This window comes from Boleophthalmus pectinirostris, unplaced genomic scaffold (assembly GCF_026225935.1).
Source record: "Boleophthalmus pectinirostris isolate CB_2022bp ecotype Guang Dong unplaced genomic scaffold, ASM2622593v1 HiC_scaffold_2, whole genome shotgun sequence".
Taxonomy (NCBI): Eukaryota; Metazoa; Chordata; class Actinopteri; order Gobiiformes; family Gobiidae; genus Boleophthalmus; species Boleophthalmus pectinirostris.
Window position 1 is genome coordinate 14,567,105 of NW_026571152.1, and position 13,412 is coordinate 14,580,516.

A 13,412-nucleotide genomic window follows, 5' to 3' on the forward strand; every position below is an offset into this window, starting at 1 on the left:
TAACCCAAATGAGAGACTCGTGTGAGACTCTTTTTGATATCTGATTGAACTTAAGATTGAAAATAGGTCGAAACTGCTAATACATTTTGTGTGTGTGTGTGTTTATTTGTTTGACAACCACCACTATGGATAATACTTTACAGAAAACAATATGCCTGTCCAGTGTCTAATGTCTGATTTAAAAACGCAAGTAACTTTTCTAGTTGTACACTTGTTATATGCGTGTCTCCATGAAGCTGTTTTTGGCTAGAATGTTTTCCAATAAGAATACCTGTAACAAAATACTCATACAATATATTAAATGCCATACAGTGGAATATTCCTCACAAAAGGCGATTACCTCTCCATGGAGAAAAGCAGGCGGCGTAATTCCCATCAGGAAGGTTACATAAAATCATCAGAAAGGTTAGTGCATACAGTCAGGCTTGTGGAGATATTTTTGACAAAAAAGTTACACTAGTATGCTGTGGCTTTATTAAAATGCAAATAAAAGCGTCGATTCGAATTCACCGTGTTAATGCACTAAAATGTTTATTCATTTCGAGATATTTTAATTCAACGCACGTAGGCTAGAATAACTAAAAACAATACAAAGCTTATGGCTGAATAACGACAGTCAGCGAGCCAATCAGAGTGTGCGTAAGGCGCGCGTAATACCGCTTCTTCGCTCCTGATCCAGCCCGGGTTTTTCTCTCCTCTGCCCGCCACCTTATCCGGACCCTGCGCGTTTGAGTGAGCGAAGCCGACTCTGTTTACGGCACAGATTCCACGGAGGAGCGGACACCGAGCGAGGGCGAGCCACCGTCGGATAGCCTTGGGAGTACGGGCTACAGCTGGCTTTGTTTTTCTACTTTTTACGCGGAGAAAAACCTCAGCAGACTTGACGGCGGATGGTAGTGTTTGCCTTTAGGACCAGCACACGTCTCCTCTCCCTCCCCGGCTTCGCGTTTAGCTGGAGAGACCCATTCTATTGCGTGGCAGAAGTCTGGTTTTGTTTTCGGCACAGCACGGAGCAGCCCGGCCTGGTTCGGATCACTTACTACGCACCGCCTCTATAACGACTGGGCACTTTGGATTTAAAGCGTGTAACCTGGTGCTTTTATCATTCATTTTTGAGGTTCCCAGCCACCACCCCTGTGTAGCTGGCTTTCCTCGCCCCCACCTCCCCCTTTTCCCCAACACTGGCTCGCGTGTATGGGGCTCCTCACTGGCTATTAACCTTTTAGGAAGTTGTCCTCAAAAAATAAAAAAGGACAGGACATAGTGCTGTTATTTGGAATTACGAGATGGAGACGGACGACGCAGATTATCACTATTTGTCCAGAAAAACGGGCTCGTGTGGCATAGCAGCCCGAGCATGCAGCGATTGGCAAAAATAGCAGACTGTTTTTGTTTTTTTATATCTCTTATTTTTCTCATTTTTTGCCACAGTTAGTTCGTAGATTAATTTATATAGCCTGTTTTAGTTGGAATTGTCTCACGCGATTTCGGAGGCTACCAGCGGAGAGTAACATTTTTTAACGCATTGGATCTTTATTTTTTAATCTCAAATCGATACCTGGATTTATACATTTTTTATAATTCTATACATTTTACGTGGGAGTTACGCAAAGGAACATGAAAGCTGGCGCACCGGTGTACACCCAGACGGTGTTTTGGGGCTTCCTCCTCTCCATCTCCAGCTTGTGCGTTTTGACATCATATGGCGAGAGTAAGTAATAATTTTAATATGAGTTTATAGCGTGAAAGGTTTCAGAGTTGATCGAAAATCTTCACATATTTATTAAAATGACGCTGCCGTGCTTGTTGACGGCTAAAGCGTGGATTGCATGTACCCTGGGATGCTACAGGACCATGTGGTAGGCTTCTTCGTGGCGGAGGTGGACACGATCCTTCAAAACTAGGTCTAGAACATTCAGTCTCGTCGTATAACGTAAACGTCGGTGCTGAGCAGTTTAATACAACTAAATATTTGTGAAATGTATTTTTCGTGTGCGTAACGTTTGTAATGGAGAGCTGCGGAGGGATCGGGAGATCACAGATGAAGGTTACTACGACCATGTGGCCATTTTGCATTCGGGAGTGAGCGAGTCGCCAGCAGTGTTCTCACGCACGTACAGGATTGCTTTACTGAGAACGGCACACTCTTTTGAGTATAGGATTTTACTTTATCAGACTGGTCTAAAGTGCTAGAATGAACCAACAGTAGAAAAACAAAGGTTGCTATATTTTTTTAAATGCAGCCTACCTATTATGTTACATTATATGGCGCTTTAAAAATGTAAAAACATGCATATCTATTCAGTCCTTCACGACTGGGTATATTTCAGTGCAAAGTAAACTTGTGCAGAATCTTGTACAAATTGTCCAAGTTAAAAAATAAAGTTATAGGGATGCTTTGCTCATGAATGTATATGTAAAACAAAACAAAAAATACCATAATCAATTTATAAAGTATTAATGGTCAAAAAACTTGTTTCGCTCGTTTTATAGATTATTTTTGCCTAGTATGTATTGGCAGACACTTGCCATTTGAACAAACTGTTTTGGTTAAATTTAAAATGTCATAAATATACATTAAAAACTTAATATAACCCAATATATTACCCAAGCAGAATAAAATGTACACTTAACTATTGTAATATATATCCTATAGTAATTATTGTAATGTTTTGGTGTTGATGTAATCCAGCAGACAAAATATAAAATAATATATAAATAATAGAAATGTATAAATAAATATCTAAATATATATGAATTAAATAAAAAATATAAATTGCAGCATTATTTTTTGATACTTCGAATCCCTCATTCGTCCAGATTCAGTGTAGAGACAGTTACAACAGTGGTCATCTCGACAGGGATTTTGCAATCAAGATGTTTCAACTCCCATCCAGGAGATTTTACAGTTGATAGTACTGGCTTGAAACACTGTGACTTTATCCTAACTTGTTCTGACAGCTGATTTCTCTTGCACTGACATTTCTAGAATAAATGCGCTGTCAGTTAATACATCCACATTGGCAAAGTTATCTTAAATTATCCCTTTTTAAAGTTGATTAAAATCCAGATTATTCCTATGCACATGCCGTGACATCAGCTATGTTTAGATGCACACCAATATCTGATCATTATCTGATTTCTGGAGTAATCAGATTATATAAATGTCATGTAAATGTTTTATATTTTAACAAGGAAAACATAAAGAGCAAACTAAAATGGTAAAGAGACAAGTGAAAGACAAAATGTTAAAGATTGAGATATTTTTTGATATATATTTGAGATATACGTTTTACTTTGTTTTCTGTATACAACAGTTACTCTAACAATCCTAATCAATGTTAAAACTAGTATCCAAACTTGGTACTCATTTGAGCAGGTATCAATATTTTTAAAAAAGTCACATTTACAGGACAGAAGTTAACTTTTCCAGAATAGCTTAAGAATGATCTTGAGCTGCATCAAAAAAAGTAGAAGACCTTGACTTATATATGACCATGGACCACAATGGAACCCACCTGGACAGCTGAGGGTTTTTATACAGATATAAGGCCACATGATAGTATAAAAGAAAGTCTGAATGGCACAAATACTATTGTTGAAAATTACATTATGCCTAAAAGAGCTTTTCGGTATCAAAATCAGTATTGAGTCTATTCTTTAGTATTGAAGATGAGTTTGAAATGTTAGTATCGTGACAACACTAGCCAGAACACAGCACATGGATCTCCGGTCTCAGACAGCTTCCTCTGGCTGAGTGACAGACTGTGACTGCTGCCCTCACAGGAGCAGGGGCCCGACACGCTCTACAGGCCAGGAGAGTGCATAGGGGCCAGTCTACTTCTGTCCTACTTAAAGGCGCTCTACTCGATTCTTTCCCTTGTATTTTAGCAAAATATGTCTTGCCCCAGTTCAGAAATATTGCATAAGCAGCTCTTGAGGTCAAAATAAGTCTGCTGTGTACTGTCTGCATCCAATTATAAAGCCTTTCATTGTCTGATAATAAGGAAGTGTGCTATTAGCATGCTTGTTGCTGTTTGCTTTAAAGTAACAGCAAAAAGTACTTATGAACTCATTGAGGTGAATAATTAACAGGCTTGGAATGCATAAGGTAAGTGAAGAATAATTTTGGACCACTGCAAACCATTTGAAATGAACGAGTCCTGTTTTTTACGTTTTTAAGACAGGTATTAGAACAGCACCTTTAAGACTTGGTTTAAGACCTGGTTTAGTCAATGTTTAGATATAAGCAGGTCTAGTCCTGGTTTAATCCACATTGGCCCCAGTTGAATCCTGTTTAGTCCAGGTTTAGGTTTGTTTTGTGGACAGATACCACATCTATTATCTTAGAACTTCTGTTAGGACTTGTGCTTATCTATGGGTTTCAGAGTGATGAAAAATGAGGACTGTTGCCATAGTGAATAACAATTCAATACACACTTAATAAGTGCCGGACAATAAAACGCTTTGTAAGTGCACAGCTGACTTATTTTGACCTCAGGAAGTGTTTATACAATATATCTGGAGTGCCTGGGACAGAGTCATTTTGCTCAAATAAAAATCAGGTACAGGACATTTAACATCTTAACAAGATTTGAGAGAAGACTGAAATCTTAACTGTTAATCCTAAACTAATACAAGAATCCCACGCATTTCAGAACATGTTTATAGAAGCCTAAACTACAGAGTTGGGAGCTTGTATACAGAATAAGACCCCATGGAGACACAGGGAGGGCATCTGACACACAGGCACATTTCAGAACATGTTTATAGAAGCCTAAACTACAGGGTTAAAAGCTTTTACACAGAATAAGACCCCATAGAGAAAGAGGGAGGGCATCTGACCCATAGTGACATTTCAGAACATGTTTGTGAATGTCTAAACTACATGATTAGCAGCTTTTACAATAAGACCCCATGAAGACACAGGGAGGGCATCTGACACACATGACATATCTTTCCCACTTTAACCACTGTCCAATCAGCCACCTCCTCTCTGCAGTAGTGAAAGGAATCCGTGGAATGCGCCCACACTTTTTGAACAGGCACATCGCGCGTTTGAGAATAGCCTTTTCTAAAATAAACCATGTGGGAATCCGACTGTTTGTTGATAGAGAGATAAGAGTTTTATATAGACCATGTCACTCAGCGTTTGTATTATTTCATTGGTTAAAAATAGTCCCATAGTTATTATCGAGTGGGTTGGGAGAGCAGGTCAGACGGGTACACTGCTCCACTCTGGGTCTGTGAATGGGAGACAGAGCTTTGGGAATGTTGAATGGTGGAGTGGATAATCGAAACTCATCATAAGCCCACCCGTGTAACCTGCGGGCCCTGGGGTGGGGGGGTCACTGCAGAGGGAGACGGCCTGGCTGGTACTGCTACAGTACTTGCCTACTAGTACTACCCACGAAGTGCCGTGATGCTACCAAATATATCATAAGATAAGATAAGAGAGAAATTGTAAGTTCTAAATGTGCTTTTTGGACTTTTATCAACCGTGTTATGGATTTAGTTACCACAGAGCTGGTTAGCCTGGTTTTCCATCCCTCATCTCAGTTCCTCCATCTACATCCCTCCAGTCCTTCGTGCCTCTTCTATTACTCCATCTCTATCCCTTCTTATCCATCCCTTCATCCACTTCTCTATACCTCCATCTCTGTCCTTCTATTTCCATCCTTTTACCTTGTCCCTCCATCTCCGTCCCTCCTCCCTCCCTGTCTGTCCCTCATGGGTGCTGTGTTGTCTGATACATCAGCACACGTCAGGCTGAGTCAGTGAAGAAAGTGTGTCAGTGGACTACAGACTGAATCATCTCTGTCCCGGAAGAAGGTTCCGGGTTCAATCCATGGGTCACCTGGGCCTTTTTGTGTCGAGTTTGCATGTTCTTCCCATGTATGGATGTGTTTCCTCCAGGCACTCCGGTTTTCCCCATCAACCCAAAACATGCACCATAAGTAAAATCCTCCAGCTAAGGTAGTCCTGACCAAGCCTGGCAACAAGATCACTGAGATACGTCTCCTACGGGGACAGTACCTTAACCTTTACCTCCATCCCTCTATCCTTAGATAGTTGGAGAGAGATGTGTTAGCAGTTAATATCTCATAGATGTAAACTAGCCCCCCTTTTAAAACACTACAATTGTTTCGATGAAGTTGTGGTATGACATGTGTTATTGAAAATGTTTAATATTACACACAGGATTATTCTCAGTTTACTGACCATGTGAAACGGGCTTTAACTCTGCAGAGTCAGGTCAGGTGAACTTTAAGTGGGTATTTTACCGGGCGTACATACACAAATGAATGGAGTGGAGAGAATGGCCTTTATATTTGTAATATTGTTTAGCGCAGGTGTAAATAAAGTGTGGCGCTTATCTGAGTAAACGCATTAATGTGCTGCTCTGTTTGCTCTGGAGCAGGACAGCACCGGCATTCTCTAAGAGGCCAGAGTTTATCAATCATCAATATGAGAGAGGGAGGGAGGGCATCAGGTGTCCAACTCTGTTTACTCAGCATGGGAGAGGGAGAGGGAGAGGAAAGAGAGAGAAAGGGAAGTGAAGATAGCTAGAGACAGAGAAGGTAAATAGAAAGTGGAGAAGAGAGATCGTGAGTACCTTAGCTGAGGGATTATTCCTGGAGGAAACCACCCAGACATGGGGAGAACATGCAAACTCCACACAGAGTACCCCATGACACATTTAAAGCAGCACCTACTTGGTGTGTGGCATGAGGCAATGTGTCATATCTTATCTCAGTTGAAGTTTTGGTTCCTGACCCTGGTGGTTTCATTAGAGCAGTGTAAATGGGTGGCAAATTGTATTAGTTGTGTTTGTATTAACATATTATTGTTGTATTATCATTAGAATATTATTATTGTATTGGCAAATCCAAAATGAAGCCAGATGATCGCAGTCAGATTTGTTTATTTCAGGAACATGTGTGAAGGAAAGAGCTCATTGGTCACCCATCATTAACAAACAAAATTACTTTAGTGCTTCGTAGGGGTGTGCAAAAATATCAAAATATTGATATATGGTATTGTTTAATGTGAGGATACAGCATCGATATTGTGGGTTGCTGTCTCGCTATATCACCAAGAGTATTTTTTTGTCTATTTTACAAAATTATTTTGTTACAGCGCTATAGATTTGTTGCTTGTTTTTTGCGACGTATTTGACATTCACTGTTTTGGTGATTAAGATGGGTGTGTTTCATATTCATTTTGAACAAGAAGTTTACTTTTAGAATCACAGTCATAATTTAGCCATTATTTTTTATTGAACCATATCAAATCAATGTGAAATATATTGTATTGACTCAAAAGTGCACTGTATGGTATCGACAACTTCTTAATAATACCCAGCCCTAGTGCTTCGCTCATTGATTCTGAAGAAATCTGCCATGTTTTTCAGTTCGCTGTGGTATGTTTCCTTTTTCGTCATAAGCAGCCATATTTATTTCGATACAAAGGGACCATACGTGTCCCTGATTGGCTAATCCACCTGTCAGTTTGAATTTGGGGAGATTAACTGCCATAGACTGTGTAAAGAAGTCATCTAAGGGACTGTGACATTACCCATAGAGCTCAACTCCAGTCCAATGAAGCTCCCAAGGCTAGCAGTTATAGGGGCAAATGTGTTTCCTGTATTAGGAAGAGGAATTTATTTACAGACAAAATATTGAAATGAAAACAGCAGAATCATGTGAAGGTTAATACAAACATTTTAAGACCAAAAAGATGAGGCTCATTGCAGCAGTTCCAGAGAGATGGATGACAATTTTTTTATGTAAAGTCATGTCATGTAAAGTCACATTTATTTTAGTTTCAAGGGATTTACCTAAAACACCACAAAGTTTTCACACATTCAAAGTGTTTTTTAGAAGTTAAACAGAATTTTGTTTCCTAGTAACCAAACTGCTTGCGCTTACGTACATGTGTAGTCTTGCTTTATTTAGAAGTGAAAAACGTGTGAAATAAATAAGGTACAATTTAGGCTATAGTTGTCATAGTTGTCATACTGGTGTGAAAGAAATCCCCAGCTCATTCAAAAGTTTACCAGAAGTTTGTATGTAATTCTATATACTTCTCTGCGTTTCTCTCCCCCCCCCCCTCTCTCTCTCTCTCCTCTCTCTCTTCCCTCTCTCTCTCTCTCTCCTTCCCCCTCCTTTTCTCCCAGGCCTCTTCACGCCCCCATCAGGAAGTGTGTCCTAGGATTTCTCTTTTTACTAACACACAAATTACTCTTTGTTTACCCCCCCTCCCATCTCTCCCTTTCGTCTCTCCGTCTCTCCTCCCCTCCCCCTGTCTGTGGAGTAGAAATTTGTGAATGAAACAAAGGCAGTAGCAGACCAATGACTCGCTAGGGACCCTGAGGCCATCCCAAACAGTACACAGGGCCGACTGATAGTTTCCGTTCTAAATCTGGAGCAGGGAAGAGCCAAACGTGACGATTTAGAGCCGGTCCAACGCTAAAACAATACAACTGCGGCTGGGGCTATTTTTAGAGTGACAATTTTAACCTGGGGAGGAGCTAGGGTTCGAGCGCGTAAACAAACGCACTCAAAATGGAGGTCAAACTATGCCGAAAGTTAAAAGGTGAGTTGTGTAACTTTTCCGGGGAAGGAACTGCCATGTGTTGTTGCGTTGATTGAAGTCTTCTATAGTATGGTGTTAAAGGTGTTGTACCTGGTTTTTACTGTCTTGAAAACATGAAGTTCTTCCTCACTTACCATAAGCATTCCGAAGCATCCCAATTAGTCACGGTTATAAACTTATAAGCACTTTTCAGAGTTTTGCAGTCACGGTAAAGGCGCAACTCGCATGCTAATTTGCGCTTCTTTATTATTGGACAAAAATATGCTTATAATTAGATGCAGACAGTACGTAGTTGACTTATTTTTACCCCAGGAGCTGTAAATATTGTTGTCTGTACTTGGGTAAGACACAAGAAAATATGCATTCTTTCTTACTGTGTTCAGGGTCATCTCTCAACAGATCTGACCCGTAACTTGGCCTGGTGGCTGCGCTGCTTGTGTCCACAGAGATATATGTTTTATGTAGATAGTTTAATGATACTGTGAATTGGAAACATTCCAGGTCGCAGCCCCATCAGAAAAGTTACATAGCGCACTTTAAAATTTTATCATTGTCATGACCTCTACTTTAAGTAACTTTGTTTCCGTTTTGGTATTTGTGTTTCACATGTTAGAATAGAATGTGTTTTTGGTTAGGAAGTTGTATCTCACTGGGAATGCTTGGATAAGATATCTGCTGCCTCCTGCTGGTAACTGTGTGGAGTCAGGCATTTAGAAAAGACAACATAGCAGCAGGGCGATTGTCAGTGATCCTAACACAGGTTTTGTAGTGAAGGGAAGGACAAATAACTAAAACAATCAGGATGCTGTTGAAACTGTTGAGTTCTTTTGTAAGTTCTCTAAATACTAAACACTATTTTCAAGTAATACAAGTCATAAAATTAAAAATCTATGGTCTTATGGCTGTATGAAAAATTCTCAAGCATGTCAAATGTTAATGTCAATGTTAAAAGCAAATAACACTTTTTATGAGTTGATAACAACTGTTATCTTTATTCTGTATAGTCTTTCATGAACGTCAAGCTTACTATTGTGTTCTATAAACTAGAGTTGTCAAAAGTATTGAAAATCAGACACTGTTTGCTATAAAACTAATCACAAAGCTAGATACTCATTTGAGCAGGTATTGATACTAAAAAAGTCACATATTCACAGAGGTGAAATGAAACTCTTCTGAACAGCTTTAGAATGATCTTGAGTTGTATGAGAACAAGTATAAGAGCACATATAGTACACAGTACACCCATGGACCACTATGGTACCTGGATGAGGGATTACACAGATATAAGGGCACATGATAATATAAAAGAAAGTGCTATATTATTATATGTTGAAAATCATATTCTATTGTCAGTACTGTGGACAACATGCAGTTTTTCATGATTAGTTGTTCCTTACTCCTCAGTGGAATATAATTGCTCTTTTGTACTGGTCCAGAAGAGTAAAATGTAGCTTTAATTTGTCTATCTGATCCAAGGACAAAAACAGAGCAAGCTCAAACTCAGTGCAACTCTGGCATTTGTGCAAGGACCTTCTGAGTGAGCGTGAGATGGCCATAAGAGCTTGTTAGTAAACACACTCCTTATTTGGGGCTTCCTGTTTGCTGTGGGCGGAGCTCCATCTGCACATCTGTATGGGAGCTGTGGGAACGGTGTATACTTGAGCCTGGCTTCTCTTGCCACCTGCTTTTCTCTAAGGAGATGTTATTGTTTTGTCTAAAATGTTCCACAGTGACATTGAACTAGTCTATTTTGTTTTTTTCAGTACTGATATTTTTATTGCTGAAAAAATACCTTAAAACATGCATACTGTATGTGATAGCTGTCTCCATGAAGATAGACAGGGCAAGACTGAAAGAAGAAATCGTCCTTGGACTTTGGCTGGATGAGCCCCTGTGGGATTGCGGTCTTATGCCCCTTCGGTTTAAATGTCCATTCATTTTCTTTAATGTCAGTTCGATATTATCAGTCGGCTAACCTTACTAATTTAGTATTTTGTGTAATTTGATTTGAATATAACTGGAGGGATTTCAAAACAGATTTTTAGATTTGTCCTAATAGTACTTGGTGGTATTTTTACTGGCCTGATTTTATTGACCTGTATCATTATTATGCAGAGCCCAATTATTTATAAGAGTTTGGCTATTTTTAATAAAGTATTGTTTTTAATTGCAATTAAATGTTGTTGTTTTTTTTAATTATAATGATTGGCAGAAATCAAAATTAAATTCTGTACTTTTAAAAATCAGAGTCCCCCTGTAGGACCTAGAGTGCATTGCCTGTGAAGCTCACACCAGAGTCACATTAGTGGTCTTAAGAGGCCCGTGAACACCACAGTGACAGCAGTGCTCCTTAACACCACACTTTTGCACACACTTTTGGCAGGATGTCTGAGCTCATGTTTAAAACTCATGTGGTAAACACTATCACCAACATTATGCCATTATACTAGACACAGATAGAGAATAGTTTCTGCTGCACATGGAGAGGCTCGAGTCCCAGCATGAGCTGTCTGGACTGCAGTACTGCCCACTGACCCAGCATCCCATCGGGGAAATCCCCAATATCCCTGTATGCCAGTCCGCCCTCGGAAATAGAGAAGTTAAAAGCTGTATAATATTTCAGGCAAAGCAATCTCCCACCAGGATTCCACAAAGCACCTATAAATATTTAGATTTATGTCATAGATTTGTAATTAAATGTACATTCTCTTCTTTTTTGTAATTTGTATAATAGTTCTGTAGTTCTCTCCTCTGCACAGGGCAGTTGATCGGTTCGTGTTGCGGTGAACAGCTAAGCCTGTGTAAGCACTTAACAGGTTTAACCAAGGAGCTCATATGCCACTGGCTTTTGGTCAACACAGTTTTAAATCAAGTGTTTTGTCATTTCTGTTGGTAATTCACTTGCTATCGCTTTGAATAATGTTAAAATGTGGAAAACACCAAAAACTGTATTAGGTTATGCCCTCTTCTTGTGTCTTTTAGTGACTGTGGTTCAGGTGATAGAGCAGAAGTCCTATAATTGTTTGGCATTTTGAATTCCACTCTTGTCAATTCATACCATTCTTGTGTCCTTGAGCAATACATTTTACAACCATAAGTATGAGTGTTTGAGTAAATGATTTATGATGGTTGCAAAATGGGCACCATAGCCTTGTCCGTTTGCCCCCTGGCAGCTGTGGCCACAAAAATGTCTTGGCACTGTTGAGTGTGACTGTGTGAGGAGTGAATAAAAAATGCATTGAACAGTAACATGAAAGCCTGAAAACGGCTTTATAAGACCATTTCATAATCATTAGAGGAGGTATTATGCAAAATGCACTATTTGGAACATCCAGAGGTTTTAAAGAAATAAGAACCTACAAACTAATACTGTAATCCCATTTGAGAACATGCTCGGACAAAACTACAGGGTTAGAATAAGACAGGAGATTATGTTGTTTGTGGAGGAAATTATGGCACTTTGCAAAAATTACAGCTTTTGCAATTTACTAATTGAGGCCATTCAAATTATAATTTTGATTTGATTGTGATTAATTTTGCAGAGCTAAAATAGTAGTAATAGTAGTAGTTCATTCGGTCATTTTGCAGCACTACAAAAAACATAGACTACAGCCTCGTGGATCATGTCTGAAAGAGTTTAGGCTATAAAGTAAAAAGTACTTATCATGCCTAACCCTGTTAAACAATGATAGAATTCCGAGAAGGAAAAGCAGCGCATTAACAGCAAGTTTGCGTTTACAATTTCACTTATGACTTACTGTATAAAATGACAAAAGAAAAATAAAAACAAACAAAATTGAATGCATAGTTCAAGCTCTGTAACTTTTAAAACATAATGCTTTATACCCCTTTTTAAAGGCTTCTACAGTACTTCAAATCACTATTTAAAGACATTTTTGTTTTATTTTTGAAAATTAAAAAATGAAATCATCTAAGAAAATTGAGATTGATCACTATATCAATATTTGTTGCCATTTTGCCCAACCCTTAGTGCCTTCTGTTTCTTTTTGGCTCCAGTGTCGACTGTTATTGATACAGATTTGTCACTATCGGTATCAACTGATAATTATATTCGATATCGATATTCTTTTGGCACTGCCCCTTTCTCTGTAAGATGTCATTTTGAGTTTGTCCTCAGTGCATCAGATTTATCTTTTTGAACAGACTCTTAAGCAACTATGGAAGAAAGGAACATCATGCAACAAGCTATTCCAGATAAGAGTGAAAAGTAAATGTGTGATCTTTACTAAAATCTAAAGTCAATATCAGTTATTGGCCACAAGAGTAGACCAAACTGCAGATATCGGAATCACCTCAAACTATCCATATCAGCCCACCCCTAGTTTCTCTCTGCAGTCAGGTGAAACTACCGTACACTGATGTTTACCTTGGGATTGTGTTTACAGCGCTAATAGCCAAACACGATGTGAATCTGCTGCTCCCTCAAGTGCTCTCCACTTAATTAGAATTAATAATACATGTCTTTTATTGGAGTGCGGGGACGCGCTGGTGCTGCGGTTTGGAGTGTGTGTTCAAATGCCCGGGTTATTTAAGGTGATCACAATACAATTTCACAAAGAAAAAATGTGATGTGAAATGAAATAACAGATCCCTCCGGTGTAATGTCACATACTTACCTCCTCTGACCCTGAGCAAAGTTATTCTGCTGATAAAAAAACAGGCATTCCAATACACAGTGTTATTATAAAGTGTAACTCAAAAGCAACTAGTTATTTTTGTCACTGAGTTGCATTGTGAGTGTATCAAAGAGGCAATCACCAAATGCCTCTAGTACAATCACAGCTAACAGGATT

The 13,412-nt window shown here is 39.1% G+C and overlaps 1 protein-coding gene across 1 annotated transcript in view; it reads left to right on the forward strand.

The window, feature by feature from the left end:
- Positions 1-762: 762 nt before the first annotated feature.
- Positions 763-13,412, forward strand: part of igf1ra (insulin-like growth factor 1a receptor) — an 84,140-nt gene continuing 71,490 nt past the window's right edge. Inside the window, 1 exon segment of the mRNA XM_055155615.1 lies at positions 763-1,711. Coding sequence (XP_055011590.1) covers positions 1,618-1,711 — 94 coding nt within the window. The 5' untranslated portion in view covers positions 763-1,617.